This window comes from Gavia stellata, unplaced genomic scaffold (genome assembly GCF_030936135.1).
Source record: "Gavia stellata isolate bGavSte3 unplaced genomic scaffold, bGavSte3.hap2 HAP2_SCAFFOLD_324, whole genome shotgun sequence".
In the NCBI taxonomy this organism is placed as follows: domain Eukaryota; kingdom Metazoa; phylum Chordata; class Aves; order Gaviiformes; family Gaviidae; genus Gavia; species Gavia stellata.
Window position 1 is genome coordinate 57,620 of NW_026776565.1, and position 19,590 is coordinate 77,209.

Below are 19,590 nucleotides of genomic sequence, written 5' to 3' on the forward strand. Positions count from 1 at the left end.
TGGGGCCCCAACGCCCGTCTATGGGGCTCCACGTGCGGCTATAGGGCTCCACGCATGTCTATGGGGCTCCACGCACATCTATGGGTCTCCACATGTGGCTATGGGGCCCCAACACCCGTCTATAGGGCTCCACGCGCGGCTATAGGGCTCCACGTGCGGCTATAGGGCTCCACGCATGTCTATGGGGCTCCACACACGTCTATGGGGCCCCAACGCATGTCTACGGGGCTCGACGCATGCCTATGGGGCTCGACGCCTGCCTCCGGGCCCCCCGCCACGGCTCCGGGGCCCCCCGCCCGGCCGTGGGGCGGCCTCCCGGGGGCCCCCCAGGTGACGGGGGTCCCCGCCGTGGGGCAGGATGGGGGAGGCGGCGCTGGGGGCGGCGGCCCCGTACCTGCGGCCGGGGGAGCGGGAGCGGTTGGCGGCGCAGACGCGGCCCTTCGACCCCCGCAGCGAGTGCTTCGTCCCCCACCCCCGGCAGGAGTTCGTCCGGGGACGGGTGTTGGGGCGCCAGGGGGGGGACGTCACCGTCCAGACCGAGCTGGGAGAGGTGGGGGGCCGGGGGGGGGCCGGGGGGCGGGGGGGGCAGAGGGTCGATGGGGACAGTGGGGACGTGGGGGGCAGAGGGTTAATGGGGGCGATGGGGACGTGGGGGGCAGAGGGTTGATGGGGGTGGGGGGGACGTGGGGGGCAGAGGGTTAATGGGGGTGGGGGGGATGTGGGGGGCAGAGGGTTAATGGGGGTGATGGGGACGTGGGGGGCAGAGGGTTGATGGGGGTGGGGGGGACGTGGGGGGCAGAGGGTTAATGGGGTGGGGGGGATGTGGGGGGCAAAGGGTTAATGGGGTGGGGGGGAAGTGGGGGGCAGAGGGTTGATGGGGGTGGGGGGGACGTGGGGGGCAGAGGGTTAATGGGGTGGGGGGGAAGTGGGGGGCAGAGGGTTAATGGGGGTGATGGGGACGTGGGGGGCAGAGGGTTAATGGGGTGGGGGGGATGTGGGGGGCAGAGGGTTAATGGGGTGGGGGGGACGTGGGGGGCAGAGGGTTGATGGGGGTGGGGGGGACGTGGGGGGCAGAGGGTTGATGGGGGTGGGGGGGTCGTGGGGGGCAGAGGGTTAATGGGGGTGGGGGGGATGTGGGGGGCAAAGGGTTAATGGGGTGGGGGGGACGTGGGGGGCAGAGGGTTGATGGGGGCGATGGGGATGTGGGGGGCAGAGGGTTAATGGGGGTGATGGGGACGTGGGGGGCAGAGGGTTAATGGGGGCGATGGGGATGTGGGGGGCAGAGGGTTAATGGGGTGGGGGGACGTGGGGGGCAAAGGGTTAATGGGGTGGGGGGGACGTGGGGGGCAGAGGGTTGATGGGGGCGATGGGGATGTGGGGGGCAGAGGGTTAATGGGGGTGATGGGGACGTGGGGGGCAGAGGGTTAATGGGGGCGATGGGGACGTGGGGGGCAGAGGGTTAATGGGGGTGATGGGGACGTGGGGGGCAGAGGGTTAATGGGGGCGATGGGGACGTGGGGGGCAGAGGGTTAATGGGGGCGGGTGGGGGGCGGTGGGGGTGGGGTGGAAGGTTTGGGGTGCACGGGGGCAGCGATGGGGCAAGCGGGCCCATAGGGGGCGCCCTGCCCCCAAGCCATGGTAAGGGGACCTCCTGAACCATGGGGGGCGCCCTCCAAACTCTTGGGAGACACACACCCACACCCCTGAACCCAACCCATGGGGCACCCCCCGACCCATAGGAGACCCCCAAACCATGGAGCACCCCCAACCCATAGGACCCCCCAACCCATGGGGCACCCCCTGACCCATAGGAGACCCCCAAACCATGGGGCACCCCCGACCCATAGGACCCCCCAACCCATGGGGCACCCCCTGACCCATAGGAGATCCCCAAACCATGTGGCACCCCCGACCCATAGGACCCCCCAACCCATGGGGCACCCCCCGACCCATAGGACCACCCAACCCATGGGGCACCCCCTGACCCATAGGAGACCCCCAACCCATGGGGCACCGCCCGACCCATAGGAGACCCCCAACCCATGGGTCACCCCCCGACCCATAGGAGACCCCCAACCCATGGGGCACCCCCCGACCCATTGGACACCCCCCGACCCATGGGGCACCCCCTGACCCATAGGAGATCCCCAAACCATGGGGCACCCCCGACCCATAGGACCCCCCAACCCATGGGGCACCCCCCGACCCATAGGACCCCCCAACCCATGGGGCACCCCCCGACCCATAGGAGACCCCCAAACCATGGGGCACCCCCCGACCCATAGGACCCCCCCCAACCCATAGGACACCCCCAACCCACAAGAGACCCCCCGACCCATAGGACACCCCTCACCCCACAGGAGACCCCTCCCTCCACGAGCGAACCCCCACCCCCGGGGGCGCTCCCCCCCTCCCCCGGGGCGCCCCCCCCGAGCCGTGGGGCGCCCCCCAACCCCCCCGCTGTCCCCTCCCGCCCCCCAGACGGTGACGGTGAAGGAGGCCGACGTCCACCCCCAGAACCCCCCCAAGTTCGACAAGATGGAGGACATGGCCATGCTGACCTTCCTCCACGAGCCCGCCGTCCTCTACAACCTGAAGGAGCGCTACGCCGCCTGGATGATCTACGTGAGCCTTCCCACAAGCCCCTGGGGCCGCCCGCCACTGGGCGGGGCCTGCCCCACAGCCTGTGGGGCCGACGGGAGACGCTCACCCTGCCCCAAAGCTCTTGGGCTACCCAGAACTCCGGGGGCCTTCCCCGGAGGCTGTGGGGCACCTGGAACCCGCTCTGGCTTCTCCGGAGCCCGGGGGGCACCCAGAGCCACGAGGTCCCACCCCGGGGGGCACCCAGACCCACGGGGTCCCGGCCCCAGACCCCTTGGGCCACCCAGAACGCGGACAGCCCTTCTCCAGCCCCCTTGGGCCACCTAGAACCTGGACGTCCCACCCCCAGACCCATTAGGCCACCTAGAACCTGGATGTCGCTTCACCAGACCCCTTGGGCCACCTAGAACCTGGATGACCCATCTCCAGCCCCCTTGGGCCACCCAGAACCAAGATGTCCCATCCCTGGACCCCTTGGGCCACCTAGAACCTGGATGACCCATCTCCAGCCCCCTTGGGCCACCTAGAACCAAGATGTCCCATCCCTGGACCCCTTGGGCCACCCAGACCTGAGATGTCCCATCTCCAGCCCCCTTGGGCCACCTAGAACCAAGATGACCCATCTCCAGACCCCTTGGGCCACCTAGAACCAAGATGTCCCATCCCTGGACCCCTTGGGCCACCCAGACCTGAGATGTCCCATCTCCAGCCCCCTTGGGCCACCATGACCCAAGATGTCCCAGACCCCTTGGGCCATCTAGAACCTGGATGTCCCTTCTCCAGCCCTCTGGGGCCACCTACACCCCAGTTGTCCCACCCCCCGACCCCTTGAGCCACCCGGAACCGGGACGTCCCTTCACCCGCCCCCTTGGGCCACCCGGAACCGGGACGTCCCCTCCCGGTGGGGTGGCCCTGACCCCCACCCGCCCCTTCTCCAGACCTACTCGGGGCTCTTCTGCGTCACCGTCAACCCCTACAAGTGGTTGCCCGTCTACAACGCCGAGGTGGTGGCCGCCTACCGGGGCAAGAAGCGGAGCGAAGCTCCGCCCCACATCTTCTCCATCTCCGACAACGCCTACCAGAACATGCTGACGGGTAGGGACCGCCCCCGGGGACCCCCACCTGGGAGAGCCCACCCCACAGAGCGGGGCCTGACCTGGGCCCGGGCCCCACTTGGGGGGCGGAGAACCCCGAGACCCCCAAGAGCTCCCCCAGCTCCCTCCCCCCGACCCCTCTCTTCCCCCACAGACCGAGAGAACCAGTCCATCCTCATCACGTAAGTCCCCGCCCCCCCGGGCCCCGCCCCCCGCGCGGGTGTGGGGCGGAGGAGCCGCCATGATGTTCTCCGCCCCCTCACCCCCCAGCGGAGAATCCGGGGCGGGGAAGACGGTCAACACCAAGAGGGTCATCCAGTACTTCGCCAGCATCGCCGCCATCGGCGACCGCAAGAAGGAGGCGGCCAATAGCAGCAAGGTGGGACCCCGGCCACGCCCACACAGCCCCTGCCGGCGCTGGCCACGCCCGGCCCCGCCCCACACCTTGTCCCGCCCCCCCAGGGCACCCTGGAGGACCAAATCATCCAGGCCAACCCCGCCTTGGAGGCCTTCGGCAACGCCAAGACCGTCCGCAACGACAACTCCTCCCGATTCGTGAGTGCGGGGGCGGGGCCGGGGGGCGGGGCCGGCCGGGGGGGGGCGGGGCCTGCCGGGGGGGGCGGCCGCCTCCGCCTCACACCACCGCTCTCCCAGGGGAAGTTCATCCGGATCCACTTCGGGGCCACCGGGAAGTTGGCGTCGGCCGACATCGAGACCTGTGAGTGGGGGGAGGGCTCCTCCATCTCCTCATCCCAACCTCCTCATCCCCATCCCAACCTCCATCTCCCCACCCCAACCTCCATCTCCCCATCCCAACCTCCTCATCCCCATCCCAACCTCCATCTCCCCATCCCAACCTCCTCATCCCCATCCCAACCTCCATCTCCCCACCCCAACCTCCATCTCCCCATCCCAACCTCCTCATCCCCATCCCAACCTCCATCTCCCCATCCCAACCTCCATCTCCCCATCCCAACCTCCTCATCCCCATCCCAACCTCCATCTCCCCATCCCAACCTCCATCTCCTCATCCCAACCTCCATCTCCTCATCCCAACCTCCTCATCCCCATCCCAACCTCCATCTCCCCATCCCAACCTCCATCTCCTCATCCCAACCTCCTCATCCCCATCCCAACCTCCATCTCCCCATCCCAACCTCCATCTCCCCATCCCAACCTCCTCATCCCAACCTCCATCTCCCCATCCCAACCTCCATCTCCCCATCCCAACCTCCATCTCCTCATCCCAACCTCCATCTCCCCACCCCAACCTCCCCCTCCCCATCCCAACCTCCCCCTCCCCATCCCAACCTCCATCTCCCCATCCCAACCTCCATCTCCTCATCCCAACCTCCCCCTCCCCATCCCAACCTCCATCTCCCCATCCCAACCTCCATCTCCCCATCCCAACCTCCATCTCCTCATCCCAACCTCCATCTCCCCATCCCAACTTCCATCATCTCATCCCAACCTCCATCTCCCCACCCCAACCTCCATCTCCCCACCCCAACCTCCTCATACCCACCCCAACCTCCTCATCCCCATCCCAACCCCCATCTCCCCATCCCAACCTCCATCTCCCCACCCCAACCTCCATCTCCCCACCCCAACCTCCTCATACCCATCCCAACCTCCATCTCCCCACCCCAACCTCCATCTCCCCATCCCAACCTCCATCTCCCCACCCCAACCTCCCCCTCCCCACCCCAACCTCCATCTCCCCACCCCAACCTCCCCCTCCCCACCCCAACCTCCCCCTCCTCTCCCTCCCCAGACCTCCTGGAGAAGTCCCGCGTCATCTTCCAGCTGAAGGCCGAGAGGAACTACCACATCTTCTACCAGATCCTCTCCAACAAGAAGCCGGAGCTGCTGGGTGAGTCGGGCGGGGGGCGGCGCCGCCCTCGGCCGCCGCTCTTCTCCTCCCTCCGCTCGGCCGCTCCTCCCGGGGGCGGCTGCGGAGGATCCGGGGCCGTGGGGCCGCCGGCAACGCTCCCTGTGTGTCTCCGTCCTCGGCCGCCGCGGAGCAGAGATGCTGCTGGTCACCAACAACCCCTACGACTACGGCTACGTCTCCCAAGGAGAGGTGACCGTGGCCTCCATCGACGACGCGGAGGAGCTGCTGGCCACCGACGTAGGCGGGGGGGCGGGCGGGGGGAGGGCCCGGGGCCGAGGGGAGGGCGGGGCGCCGGGGGGCGGGGCAGGAGGTGGGCGGAGGGGAGGGGGGAGGCGGAGGCGGGGGGGCGAGTCCTCGGGGGGGCGAGGAGTCCGTGGGGGGGTGAGGGTCCTCAGGAGGAGGGATGGATCCGGGGGGGGATGAGTCCGTGGGGGGATGAAGGTCTTCAGAAGGATGGATGGATGGATGGATGGATGGATGGATCCATGGATAGAGTCCGTGGATGGATGGATGGATGGATGGATGGACGGACGGATGGATGAATCCATGGATAGAGTCCATGGATGGATGGATGGATGGATGGATGGATGGATGGATCCATGGATAGAGTCCATGGATGGATGGATGGATCCATGGATAGATGAGTCCATGGATGGACAAAGGTCTTCAGAAGGATGGATCAGTCCATGGATGGACGGATGAGTCCTCAGAAGGATGGATGGACGAGTCCATGGATGGATGAAGGCCCTCAGGAGGATGGATGGATGGATGGATGGATGGATGAATCCATGGATAGATGAGTCCATGGATGGATGAAGGTCCTCAGAAGGATGGATGAATCCATGGATAGATGAGTCCATGGATAGATGAGTCCATGGATGGATGAAGGTCCTCAGGAGGATGGATGGATGGATGGATGGATGAATCCATGGATAGATGAGTCCATGGATGGATGAAGGTCCTCAGGAGGATGGATGGATGGATGGATGGATGAATCCATAGATGGGTGAGTCCATGGATGGACGAGGGTCCTCAGAAGGATGGATGAGTCCATGGATGGATGAAGGTCCTCAAAAGGATGGATGGATGGATGGATGGATGGATCCATGGAGAGATGAGTCCGTGGGTGGATGAAGGTCCTCAGGAGGATGGATGAGTGGATGGATGAGCCCCTGGATGGAGAAGGGTCCTCGGATGGATGGAGGAGCCCTCGGCCGGACGGACAGGCTGAGGACGAGGAAGGGCCGAGGGCCACACGGACGGCGGCCAGCAGCCGGACGCGCCCTCGGCCCGGCGGCGGCCATGCCCCCTCCGCCCCCCCTCCCTCCGCCCGCCCCACCGGCGCTCCCCGGGGACCTCGACCCACGGCTTTGCCCCACAGAGCGCCTTCGACGTCCTGGGCTTCACCGCCGAGGAGAAGGCCGGCGTCTACAAGCTGACGGGCGCCATCATGCACTTCGGCAACATGAAGTTCAAGCAGAAGCAACGGGAGGAGCAGGCGGAGCCGGACGGCACCGAAGGCGGGTCGGGGGGGCGCGGCGGGTTGAAGGGGGGTGTCACCGGCGTCCCCCCGAGCCTGACCGCGGGGCTTCTCCTCCCGCTCGGCAGATGCCGACAAGTCGGCCTACCTGATGGGGCTGAACTCGGCCGACCTCCTCAAGGGGCTGTGCCACCCCCGGGTGAAGGTGGGCAACGAGTACGTCACCAAGGGGCAGAACGTCCGGCAGGTCTACTACTCCATCGGGGCCTTGGCCAAGGCCGTCTACGAGAAGATGTTCAACTGGATGGTGACCCGCATCAACAACTCGCTGGAGACCAAGCAGCCCCGTCAGTACTTCATCGGCGTGCTGGACATCGCCGGCTTCGAGATCTTCGACGTGAGGCCGGAGGGGGCGGCGGCGGCGGTGGAGGCGGAGGGGGGCGCCCCGGTGCTCTCGGGGTGGGCTTGCTCCTGCTGGGTGCCGCCGCGGCCTCCGAAAGCGGCGCGTTGGCCGGGGGTGGGACGCGGGCCTCGGCGGGTGCGGCGTCCAGCACCGGGGGTGTCGAGGCGGCCCCCCCCGATCTCATGGGGCGTCCTGTTGACCCCCCGGGTGTGGAGGGGACTCCGTTGACCCCACTGGGCATTGAGTTGACCCCATGGAGCTTCACGCTGACTCCCGTCATCCCATGGGGCTGTTCTCTTGACCCCACTGGGTGTTGAGTTGACCCCGTTGATCCCATTGGGCGTTCTGTTGACCCCATTGATCCCATTGGGCATCCTGTTGACCCCATTGGGCATTGAGTTGCACCCGTTGATCCCATTGGGCATTCTGTTGACCCCACTGGGCATTGAGTTGACCCCATGGAGCTTCACGCTGACTCCCGTCATCCCATGGGGCTGTTCTCTTGATCCCACTGGGCGTTGAGTTGACCCCGTTGACCCCATTGGGCGTTCTGTTGACCCCACTGGGTGTTGAGTTGACCCCATGGAGCTTTATGTTGACCCCCTTTGTCCCATGGGGCTGTTCTCTTGACCCCATTGGGCGTTGAGTTGACCCCATGGAGCTTTACGTTGACCCCCTTCGTCCCATGGGGCTGTTCTCTTGACCCCATTGGGTGTTGAGTTGACCCCGTTGATCCCACTGGGTGTTCCGTTGAACCCATTGGGCATTGAGTTGACCCCGTTGATCCCATTGGGCATTCTGTTGACCCCATTGATCCCATTGGGTGTTCTGTTGACCCCATTGATCCCATTGGGCATCCTGTTGACCCCATTGGGCATTGATTTGACCCCGTTGATCCCATTGGGCGTTCTGTTGACCCCACTGTTGACCCCGCCGGCCGTCCCCGCTCTCCCTCCCCAGTTCAACAGCTTCGAGCAGCTCTGCATCAACTTCACCAACGAGAAGCTGCAGCAGTTCTTCAACCACCACATGTTCGTGCTGGAGCAGGAGGAGTACAAGAAGGAGGGGATCGAGTGGGAGTTCATCGACTTCGGCATGGACCTCCAGGCCTGCATCGACCTCATCGAGAAGGTGCCGCCTCCCCCGGGGGCCGCGGGGGCTCCGGGAGAAGGATCCTCCCACCCGGAGCGCGCCGGGGCTCGCGCCCGGTGTCCTCCGCGGCCAACGAGGTCTTCTCCTCCCCAGCCCATGGGGATCATGTCCATCCTGGAGGAGGAGTGCATGTTCCCCAAGGCCTCGGACATGACCTTCAAGGCCAAGCTCTTCGATAATCACCTGGGCAAGTCGGCCAACTTCGGGAAGCCCCGAAACATCAAGGGGAAGGCGGAGGCCCACTTCTCGCTCACCCACTACGCCGGCACGGTGGACTACAACATCCTGGGTTGGCTGGAGAAGAACAAGGACCCCCTCAACGAGACGGTGGTGGGGCTCTACCAGAAGTCGGCCCTCAAGCTCTTGGCCAACCTCTTCTCCAACTACGCCGGGGCGGAGGCCGGTGGGTGGAGGGGTGCGGGAGGGACGGGCGGGTGGAGAAGACGCGTGCCCCCACGAGCGGCCTCCTCTCCCGCCTCACCCGCCCCTCTCTTCCCCAGGCGGTGACGGAGGGAAGGGCAAAGGGGCCAAGAAGAAAGGTTCCTCCTTCCAGACCGTCTCGGCCCTGCACCGGGTGAGGGAGCTACCCGGCGGCCCCGCCGTGGGGCAGAGGCAGGACCGCCCCCCGCACGCAGGACCGCCCCCCGGCCGGCCCCATTGCTCAGCCCCTTCTCTCCTCCCCCCTCGCCAGGAGAACCTCAACAAGCTGATGGCCAACCTCAAGACCACCCACCCCCACTTCGTCCGCTGCCTCATCCCCAACGAGCGGAAGGCGCCGGGTGAGGAGCGGGCGGGGACCGGGGGGGGCGGGGGCGTGGCTGCTGGCTGACCCCGCCCCTCTGCCCCGCCCCGCAGGCGAGATGGACAACCCCCTGGTGATGCACCAGCTCCGCTGCAACGGGGTGCTGGAGGGCATCCGCATCTGCCGCAAGGGCTTCCCCAACCGCATCCTCTACGGGGACTTCCGCCAGCGGTAGGCGGGGAGGGAGGGGAAGGGGCGGGCAGGGGGCGGGCAACCCCGGCGGGGCTGACCCTGGGGCGGCCCCTCCCCTCCGGCCCCCAGCTACCGCATCCTCAACCCGGCGGCCATCCCCGAGGGGCAGTTCATCGACAGCCGCAAGGGCGCCGAGAAGCTCCTGGGCTCCCTCGACATCGACCACAACCAGTACAAGTTCGGGCACACCAAGGTGAGGGCGCGGCGTCTCCTCCTGCTCCCGCCGCCCGCGCGTCCGTCCTTCCCGCCGCCCCCTCCTCACCCACCTCCTTCCTCCCCCAGGTCTTCTTCAAGGCCGGGCTGCTGGGGCTGCTGGAGGAGATGCGGGACGAGCGCCTCTCCCGCATCATCACCCGCATCCAGGCTCAGGCCCGGGGGCAGCTCATGCGCCTCGAGTTCAAGAAGATCCTGGAGCGCCGGTGAGAGGGGGACGGGTCCTTCTCCCGGGGCAGGGACCTCCTGTGGGTCACCAGCTCCGTGGGGTGGCAGCGTCCCTGTCCCCGCCGCCGTAGGGACGCGCTGCTGGTGATCCAGTGGAACATCCGGGCCTTCATGGGGGTGAAGAACTGGCCCTGGATGAAGCTCTACTTCAAGATCAAGCCCTTGCTGAAGAGCGCCGAGACCGAGAAGGAGATGCAGGTGGGAGGAGGCGCCGGGGCGGGGCGGGGCGGGGCGGGGCGCCCGATGGCGTGGGGCGGGCGGGGTTGACGGACGGAGGGGATCGGACGTGGCTGTTGGTCTCCCGGCGCGGGCGCAGACCATGAAGGAGGAGTTCGGGCGGCTGAAGGAGGCCCTGGAGAAGTCGGAGGCCCGGCGGAAGGAGCTGGAGGAGAAGATGGTCTCGCTGCTGCAGGAGAAGAACGACCTCCAGCTCCAAGTGCAGGCCGTGAGTGAGGCCGCCCCCCAAACCCACGGCAAGGGGGTGACCGCCGCCCCTCCCGGGGCCACCCCGCTTCACCCGCCGCCCCGACACAGGAGCAGGACAACCTCAACGACGCGGAGGAGCGCTGCGACCAGCTGATCAAGAACAAGATCCAGCTGGAGGCCAAGGTGAAGGAGCTGACGGAGCGGCTGGAGGACGAGGAGGAGATGAACGCCGAGCTGACGGCCAAGAAGAGGAAGCTGGAGGACGAGTGCTCGGAGCTGAAGAAGGACATCGACGACCTGGAGCTGACTCTGGCCAAGGTGGAGAAGGAGAAACACGCCACCGAGAACAAGGTGAGGGTGGGGAGAGGCCTCGACCGCAGGCTGGGGGACTCGAGGCAACTTGGCCTGCTTGGGTCGGGTGGAGGAGAGCCCAAGGCCACCTCTGGCACTGAGCCGGAGGGCTGACGTTGCTCCTCGGCAGGTCAAGAACCTCACGGAGGAGATGGCCGGGCTGGACGAGACCATCGCCAAGCTGACGAAGGAGAAGAAGGCCCTGCAAGAAGCTCACCAGCAAACGCTGGACGACCTGCAGGCGGAGGAAGACAAGGTCAACACCCTGACGAAGGCCAAGGTCAAGCTGGAACAGCAAGTGGACGACGTGAGTGCGGGCCGGTCCCACCACGGGCACTGCCCAGGAGCTTCCTGGGGCGGAGATGGTGCGCACCTGAGGTTTCGCCCCGTTTCTGCCTTCCCACGCAGCTCGAAGGCTCCCTGGAGCAGGAGAAGAAGATCCGGATGGACCTGGAACGGGCCAAGAGGAAGCTGGAAGGCGACTTGAAGCTGACCCAGGAGAACATCATGGACCTGGAGAACGACAAGCAGCAGCTGGAGGAGAAGCTCAAGAAGTGAGGCTGGACCTCCCTCCCCGGTCCGCCCCGCCCCGGGGGGGCGCAGGCAGCGACCTCAGCGCTCTCCGCCTTCCTCTGCAGGAAAGACTTTGAGATCCACCAGCAGAACAGCAAGATGGAGGACGAGCAGGCGCTGGCCCTGCAGCTCCAGAAGAAGCTGAAAGAGCTGCAGGTGAGGGATCGGGTCTCCGCCCAGGTGGGCTGGGCTGAAGATCCTCCAGCCAGTTGGGTTGGGTTGAAGAGTCTCCAGCTGGTTGGGATGAGTTGGGTTGAAGAGCCTGAAGCCGGTTGGGTGGAAGAGTCTCCAACCAGTTGGGTTGCAGAGTCTCTCGCTGGTTGGGTTGAAGAGTCTCCAGCTGGTTGGGTTGGACTGAGTTGAGTTGAAGAGCCTCCAGCTGGTTGGCATGAGTTGGGTTGAAGAGTCTGCAGCCGGTTGGGTTGGACTGAGTTGAGTGGAAGAGTCTCCAGCTGGTTGGGATGAGTTGGGTTGAAGAGCCTGAAGCCGGTTGGGTGGAAGAGTCTCCAACCAGTTGGGTTGAAGAGTCTGCAGCTGGTTGGGTTGGACTGAGTTGAGTTGAAGAGTCTCCAGCTGGTTGGGACGAGTTGGGTTGAAGAGTCTGCAGCCGGTTGGGTGGAAGAGTCTCCAACCAGTTGGGTTGAAGAGCCTCCAGCCGGTTGCGTTGGGTTGAGTTGCAGAGTCTCCCACCAGTTGGGTTGGGTTGAAGAGTCTCCAGCTGGTTGGGATGAGTTGGGTTGAAGACCCTGAAGCCGGTTGGGTGGAAGAGTCTCCAACCAGTTGGGTTGAAGAGCCTCCCGCTGGCCGGGTGGAGTTGGGCGGATGAGTTGGGTGGAGCCAAGGCCGATGACAGTGTCCCTGTCCCCATCCCCGTCCCCGCCCGCAGGCGCGGATCGAGGAGCTGGAGGAGGAGCTGGAGGCGGAGCGGACGGGCAGGGCCAAGGTGGAGAAGCTGCGCTCGGACCTGTCGCGGGAGCTGGAGGAGATCAGCGAGCGGCTGGAGGAGGCGGGCGGCGCCACCTCGGTGCAGATCGAGCTCAACAAGAAGCGGGAGGCGGAGTTCCAGAAGATGCGGCGGGACCTGGAGGAGGCCACGCTGCAGCACGAGGCCACGGCCGCCGCGCTGCGCAAGAAGCACGCCGACAGCGTGGCCGAGCTCAGCGAGCAGCTCGACAACCTGCAGCGCGTCAAGCAGAAGCTGGAGAAGGAGAAGAGCGAGCTCAAGCTGGAGCTGGACGACCTGGGCTCCAGCACGGAGCAGCTGATCAAGGCCAAGGTGGGAGGAGGCCGCGGGGGGACGCCGCGCCCCCGCCGCGCCCCTCCGCCCCCCGCTTCACCCCTCCCCTCCGCCCTCCGCTCCTCCCAGGTGGGCATGGAGAAGGTCTCCCGCGCCCTGGAGGACCAGGCGGCCGAGCACCGGGCGAAGCTGGAGGAGACCCAGCGACTCCTCAACGACACCAGCACCCAGCGGGCCAAGCTCCAGACCGAGAACGGTGGGAGCCCCGCCCCACGGCGCGCCCCGCCCCACCTCTTCGGCCCCCGCCCCACCTAAAGACCCCCCGTACCTCCGCAGGAGAGCTGTCCCGCCAGCTGGAGGAGAAGGAGGCCCTCATCTCCCAGCTCACCAGGGGCAAGCAGTCCTACACCCAGCAGCTGGAGGACCTGAAGAGGCAGCTGGAGGAGGAGATGAAGGTGAGGGGCGTGGGGGGGCGGAGAAGAGCGCGGCGCTCTGGGGGGGCTCCAGGAGGGCCACGAGACGGGGTCTCCTTCGCCTCATGGTGGTAGCATGGGCGGGTCCCTCTACGGGTGGGTCCTTCTGGGGGTGGGTCCCTCTGCGGGTGCTTGAGGTGGGTTGGGTGGGTCTAAGGACGGTTGGGTTGGTCTACAGAGGGTCTAAGGAAGGTTGGGTTGGTCTTGAGGAGGTCCAAGGAAGGTTGGGTTGGTCTTGACGAGGTTGGGTTGGTCTTGAGGAGGTTGGGTTGGTCTAGAGGAGGTTGGGTTGGTCTAGAGGAGGTCCAAGGAAGGTTGGGTTGGTCTTGAGGAGGTTGGGTTGGTCGAGAGGAGGTTGGGTTGGTCTTGAGGAGGTTGGGTCGGTCTTGAGGAGGTTGGGTCGGTCTTGAGGAGGTTGGGTTGGTCTAGAGAAGGTTGGGTTGGTCTAGAGGAGGTCCAAGGAAGGTTGGGTTGGTCTTGAGGAGGTTGGGTTGGTCTAGAGGAGGTTGGGTTGGTCTTGAGGAGGTCGGGTTGGTCTAGAGGAGGTCCAAGGAAGGTTGGGTTGGTCTTGAGGAGGTTGGGTTGCTCTAGACGAGGTTGAGTTGGTCTTGAGGAGGTCCAAGGAAGGTTGGGTTGCTCTAGAGGAGGTTGGGTTGCTCTGCGGAAGGTCTGGTTGGGGTGGGGCGATCAAGACCGGCTCATACTGCATTGGAGAACCCCCAGACGGCTCCGGGTGACACGGACCCCCCGGTGCCACCTTCTCCTCGCCCCCCCCAGGCCAAGAACGCGCTGGCCCACGCCCTGCAGTCGGCCCGGCACGACTGCGACCTGCTGCGGGAGCAGTACGAGGAGGAGACGGAGGCCAAGGCCGAGCTCCAGCGGTCGCTCTCCAAGGCCAACTCCGAGGTGGCGCATTGGAGGACCAAGTACGAGACGGACGCCATCCAGCGCACCGAGGAGCTGGAGGAGGCCAAGTGAGTCATCTCCCCAGGGAGGCCGGGGCTCCCCCACGGCTGGTGGGACCCCCGCGGCCTTGCCGCTCCCCACCTCCCACCCAGGACGGTGGCCTTCCTCACGCTTGCTAGAGCTAGAGCCCCGTTTGGGGACCTAGAACCTGCGTTGAGTAACCTAGACCCTCCGGAGTGCTACCACCGTCTCGCCCTCAAACGCCTCCGTCTTGGGGGCGACCCACGGACGGGGGCTGCCGGGTCAGACGTCGGTTTCTCCCCCACGTGCGGCAGGAAGAAGCTGGCCCAGCGGCTGCAGGAGGCCGAGGAGGCGGTGGAGGCGGTCAACGCCAAGTGCTCCTCCCTGGAGAAGACCAAGCACCGGCTGCAGAACGAGATCGAGGACCTGATGGCGGACCTGGAGCGGTCGAACGCGGCCGCCGCCGCCCTGGACAAGAAGCAGAGGAACTTCGACAAGGTGGGCGGGCGGGCGGGCGGGCAGGGGAGGGGAGGGGAGGGGAGGGGGCCGCGCGGAGCGGGGGTGACCGCTGCCCCGGCCCCAGGTCTTGTCCGAGTGGAAGCAGAAGTTCGAGGAGTCGCAGACGGAGCTGGAGGCGTCGCAGAAGGAGGCCAGGTCCCTCAGCACCGAGCTCTTCAAGCTGAAGAACGCCTACGAGGAGTCGCTCGAGCACCTGGAGACCTTCAAGAGGGAGACCAAGAACCTGCAAGGTGAGGCCGGGGGCCTCCCCCCGCCCGCCCCGCGGCTCCCCGCCCCCCGCCGCGGGGCCTGAGGGACTCGCGCCCGCGCAGAGGAGATCGCGGACCTGACGGAGCAGCTGGGCGCCGGCCACAAGACCGTCCACGAGCTGGAGAAGGTCCGGAAGCAGCTGGACGCCGAGAAGCTGGAGCTGCAAGCCGCGCTGGAGGAGGCCGAGGTGAGCCGGGGCGCGGCCCCACGCGGCCCCGCCTTCTCCCGGCCCCCGCCGGGGGCCTCAGCGTCCCCTCCGTCCCCCCCAGGCCTCTCTGGAGCACGAGGAGGGGAAGATCCTGCGGGCCCAGCTGGAGTTCAACCAGGTCAAGGCGGACTACGAGCGCAAGCTGGCCGAGAAGGAGGAGGAGACGGAGCAGGCCAAGCGCAACCACCTGCGGGTGGTGGACTCGCTGCAGACCTCGCTGGACGCCGAGACCCGGAGCCGCAACGAGGCCCTGCGGCTGAAGAAGAAGATGGAGGGCGACCTCAACGAGATGGAGATCCAGCTCAGCCACGCCAACCGGGCGGCGGCCGAGGCCCAGAAGCAAGTCAAGACCTTGCAGGGCTGCCTCAAGGTACCCGCCGGGGCTCCGCCCCGCCAGAGGCCGGGGGGTGGCCGTGCCCACCGCCCCGCGGTGGCCGTCGGGTGGGCGCCCGCCCCCTTCCCCGCCCTCCCCGCTCGCCCTCTGCCCCCCGCGCTGCCCCGCAGGACACCCAGCTGCAGCTGGACGACGTGGCGCGGGCCAACGAGGACCTGAAGGAGAACGTCGCCCTCGTGGAGCGCAGGACCAACCTGCTGCAGTCGGAGCTGGAGGAGCTGCGGGCGGTGGTGGAGCAGAGCGAGAGGGCCCGCAAGTTGGCCGAGCAGGAGCTGCTCGAGGCCAGCGAGAGGGTCCAGCTCCTCCACTCGCAGGTGAGGCCGCGCGTCCCGCCCCGGGGAGAGCTCGCCTCCGCCGCCGCCGCCGGGAGAGGCGGCGGGACGGAGCCGCCGGGGATCTCCTCCCTGCGGAGCCCGCGGAGGCGGCGGGAGGGCTCGCGGGGAGGAGGAAGGCCCCACGGCCGCCTCCCGAGACCCCCGCCTCCCTCCCCAGAACACCAGCCTCATCAACCAGAAGAAGAAGATGGAGGCCGACGTCTCCCAGCTGCAGGCGGAGGTGGAAGAGGCCGTCCAGGAGTGCCGGAACGCCGAGGAGAAGGCCAAGAAGGCCATCACCGACGTGAGTGCCGCGGCGGGAGCGGCAGCCGGGGCGCCTTCCGCCGGCGGCGGCGGGCGCAGAGCCGGCCGGGGCCGCCCTCCGGCGCTGAGGGCTCCTCTCCTGGGGCAGGCGGCCATGATGGCGGAGGAGCTGAAGAAGGAGCAGGACACCAGCGCCCACCTGGAGCGGATGAAGAAGAACATGGAGCAGACCATCAAGGACCTGCAGCTGCGGCTGGACGAGGCCGAGCAGCTGGCCCTCAAGGGGGGCAAGAAGCAGCTGCAGAAGCTGGAGGCCCGCGTGCGGGAGCTGGAGAACGAGCTGGAGGCCGAGCAGAAGCGCAACGCCGAGAGCGTCAAGGGCCTCCGCAAGTCCGAGCGGCGCGTCAAGGAGCTCAGCTACCAGGTGGGGCGGCCGCAGCCCGGCCCCGCTTCGTCCGGAGCCGGGGCGCGGCCTCGAAGTCGGCAGAGCCGGGGGCCACGGGGACGGGGGTGACCCAGAGGGTTGACCTGGTGGCCACGGGGACAGGGGTGACCCACAGGTTGACCTGGTGGCCACGGGGACGGGGGTGACCCAGAGGGTTGACTTGGTGGCCATGGGGACAGGGGTGACCCAGGAGGTTGACCTGGTGGCCACGGGGACAGGGGTGACCCACAGGTTGACCTGGTGGCCACAGGGACAGGGGTGACCAAGAGGGTTGACTTGGTGGCCACAGGGACAGGGGTGACCCACAGGTTGACCTGGTGGCCATGGGGACGGGGGTGACCCAGGAGGTTGACCTGGTGGCCACAGGGACAGGGGTGACCCAGGAGGTTGACCTGGTGGCCACAGGGACAGGGGTGACCAATAGGGTTGACCTGGTGGCCATGGGGACAGGGGTGACCCAGAGGGTTGACTTGGTGGCCATGGGGACAGGGGTGACCCAAGAGGTTGACCTGGTGGCCACAGGGACAGGGGTGACCCACAGGTTGACCTGGTGGCCACGGGGCCGTGAGTGACCCAAGGGGTTGACTTGGTGGCCACGGGGACAGGGGTGACCCACAGGTTGACTTGGTGGCCACGGGGACAGGGGTGACCCACAGGTTGACCTGATGGCCACAGGGATGGGGGTGACTCACAGGTTGACCTGGTGGCCACAGGGACAGAGGTGACCAAGACGGTTGACCTGGTGGCCACGGGGACAGGGGTGACCCACAGGTTGACCTGGTGGCCACGGGGCCGTGAGTGACCCAATGTGTTGACTGGTGGCCACAGGGACAGGGGTGACCCAAGGGGTTGACCTGGTGGCCACGGGGACAGGGGTGACCCACTGGTTGACCTGGTGGCCACAGGGATGGGGTGACCGATGAGGTTGACCTGGTGGCCACAGGGACAGGGGTGACCCACAGGTTGACCTCGTGGCCACAGGGACAGGGGTGACCGATGAGGTTGACTTAGTGGCCACAGGGCCGTGCGTGGCCCAAGACGTTGACCTGGTGGCCACAGGGTCATGGGTGGCCCAGGAGGTTGACCTGATGGCCACAGGGGCAGGGGTGACCCACAGGTTGACCTGGTGGCCACAGGGCCGTGGGTTGCCCAAGGGGTTGACTTGGTGGCCACAGGGACAGGGGTGACCCACCGGTTGACTTGGTGGCCACAGGGACAGAGGTGACCAAGAGGGTTGACCTGGTGGCCACGGGGACAGGGGTGACCCACAGGTTGACCTGGTGGCCTCGGGGACAGGGGTGACCCAGAGGGTTGACCTGATGGCCACAGGGATGGGGTGACCCACAGGTTGACCTGGTGGCCACAGGGATGGGGTGACCCAGAGGGTTGACCTGGTGGCCACGGGGACAGGTGTGACCTACAGGTTGACCTGGTGGCCACAGGGATGGGGTGACCCAGAGGGTTGACCTGGTGGCCACGGGGACAGGGGTGACCCAAAGGGTTGACCTGGTGGCCACAGGGATGGGGTGACCCAGGTTGACCTGGTGGCCACAGGGACAGGGGTGACCCAGGAGGTTGACCTAGTGGCCACGGGGACGGGGTGACCCACAGGTTGACCTGGTGGCCACGGGGACAGAGGTGACCCACAGGTTGACTTGGTGGCCACGGGGACAGGGGTGACCCACAGGTTGACCTGGTGGCCACGGGGACAGTGGTGACCCAGAGGGTTGACCTGGTGGCCACAGGGAGAAGGGTGACCAAGAAGGTTGACCTGGTGGCCACAGGGACAGGGGTGACCCACAGGTTGACCTGGTGGCCATGGGGACAGGGGTGACCCAGGAGGTTGACCTGGTGGCCACAGGGACAGGGGTGACCGATGAGGTTTGCATGGTGGCCACAGGGACAAGAGGTGACCCAGGAGGTTGACTTGATGGCCACAGGGACAGGGGTGGCCCACGAGGTTGACCTGGTGGCCACGGGGGCCGTGGGTGGCCCAAGACGTTGACCTTGATGGCCACAGGGACAGGTGTGACCCACAGGTTGACCTGGTGGCCACGGGGACAGAGGCGGCCCACGAGGTTGACCTGGTGGCCACAGGGCCGTGGGTGGCCCAAGGGGGTGACCTGGCGGCACAGCTCTCCCCCACTGCCGGGGGGCTGACCCACAGCGGGGCGGGTCCGGTCCTGCCCCACACGTCTCTCCCCCACAGGCGGAGGAGGACCGCAAGAACCTGCTGCGGCTGCAGGAGCTGGTGGACAAGCTCCAGCTGAAGGTCAAGGCCTACAAGCGGCAGGCGGAGGAGGCGGTGAGCCGTGGGGCGGCACGGGGCGGGGCGCTTGGGGGGCAGCCCCACTGAGGCCGTGTCCCTCCCTCCCTCTGTCCCCCCCAGGAGGAACAGGCCAACACCAACCTGGCCAAGTTCCGCAAGGCGCAGCACGAGCTGGACGAGGCGGAGGAGCGCGCCGACATGGCCGAGTCCCAGGTCAACAAGCTGCGGGCCAAGAGCCGCGACATGGGCGCCAAGGTGGGACTCCCCCCGCCCCACGGCCGCCCCACGGCCGCCCCACGGCTCCTGCCCCCCACCCCACCTTCTCCTTCCCCCCCAGAAGCTGCACGAGGAGGAGTGACCCCACCGCCACGAGCGACCCCCCCCCCGCCCCCTCCAAGACGGGGCCGAACGACGTAGAAGTAGTGGATCAATTAAGTAATTAGCGGCGGAACGGGGGGGGACCGTCTCCCCCCGGAGGGGCCCCCCCAGAGCCGTGTGTGGGGCACAGTGTCTCCTTCCTCACCCCCCTCCCCCAAAAACACGACCACAGAGAAGCATCAGCGGTGGAAGAGGTTTAAATGGCGCCCAAAAGGTGGGGGAGGGATGGGCGGGGCCGTGGGGCGGGGCCGTGGGGCGGGGCTGTGGGGCGGGGCCGTGGGGCGGGGCCGTGGGGCGGGGCCGTGGGGCGGGGCCGCGGGGCGGGGCCGCGGGGAATTCTGGGACAGCGGTTTGGGGTTCGGGGGGACGATGTCCAATCAGGTCGAGTCCATGTCGGGGTCTGGAAGAGACAGAGAAGGGGGTGGAGAGGGCGGTGGAGGAGGGGACCCCGGTGCGGGGCCACGCCCTGCCCCGCCCTGCCCCGCCCTGCCAGGGGCAACTCAC

General features: G+C 67.1%; 1 protein-coding gene across 1 annotated transcript; it reads left to right on the forward strand.

Moving 5' to 3' along the window:
* The first annotated feature begins 358 nt into the window (after positions 1–358).
* On the forward strand, positions 359–19,066 carry LOC132321122 (myosin-6). The gene is made up of 38 exons (XM_059834689.1): positions 359–550; positions 2,482–2,625; positions 3,540–3,696; positions 3,850–3,877; positions 3,966–4,074; positions 4,158–4,250; positions 4,350–4,413; positions 5,470–5,568; positions 5,723–5,826; positions 6,971–7,109; positions 7,198–7,466; positions 8,433–8,603; positions 8,718–9,027; positions 9,125–9,198; positions 9,316–9,403; positions 9,480–9,597; positions 9,688–9,811; positions 9,901–10,037; positions 10,131–10,257; positions 10,376–10,504; positions 10,594–10,836; positions 10,967–11,143; positions 11,245–11,390; positions 11,475–11,565; positions 12,296–12,685; positions 12,776–12,902; positions 12,983–13,101; positions 13,897–14,093; positions 14,361–14,544; positions 14,630–14,795; positions 14,877–15,001; positions 15,084–15,392; positions 15,527–15,730; positions 15,909–16,034; positions 16,143–16,418; positions 18,649–18,744; positions 18,829–18,963; positions 19,046–19,066. Exons 1-38 carry the CDS (start codon positions 359–361, stop codon positions 19,064–19,066), a joined length of 5,808 nt encoding a protein of 1,935 aa, XP_059690672.1.
* Positions 19,067–19,590: the final 524 nt, after the last annotated feature.

Excerpts from the sequence above, each read along its gene's own strand:
- LOC132321122 (XM_059834689.1), top strand. The coding sequence starts at position 359 with ATGGGGGAGGCGGCGCTGGGGGCGGCGGCCCCGTACCTGCGGCCGGGG. Across the intron at positions 11,144-11,244 it reads TGGAACAGCAAGTGGACGAC|CTCGAAGGCTCCCTGGAGCA; the intron begins GTGAGTGCGGGC and ends CTTCCCACGCAG. Across the intron at positions 13,102-13,896 it reads AGCTGGAGGAGGAGATGAAG|GCCAAGAACGCGCTGGCCCA; the intron begins GTGAGGGGCGTG and ends CGCCCCCCCCAG.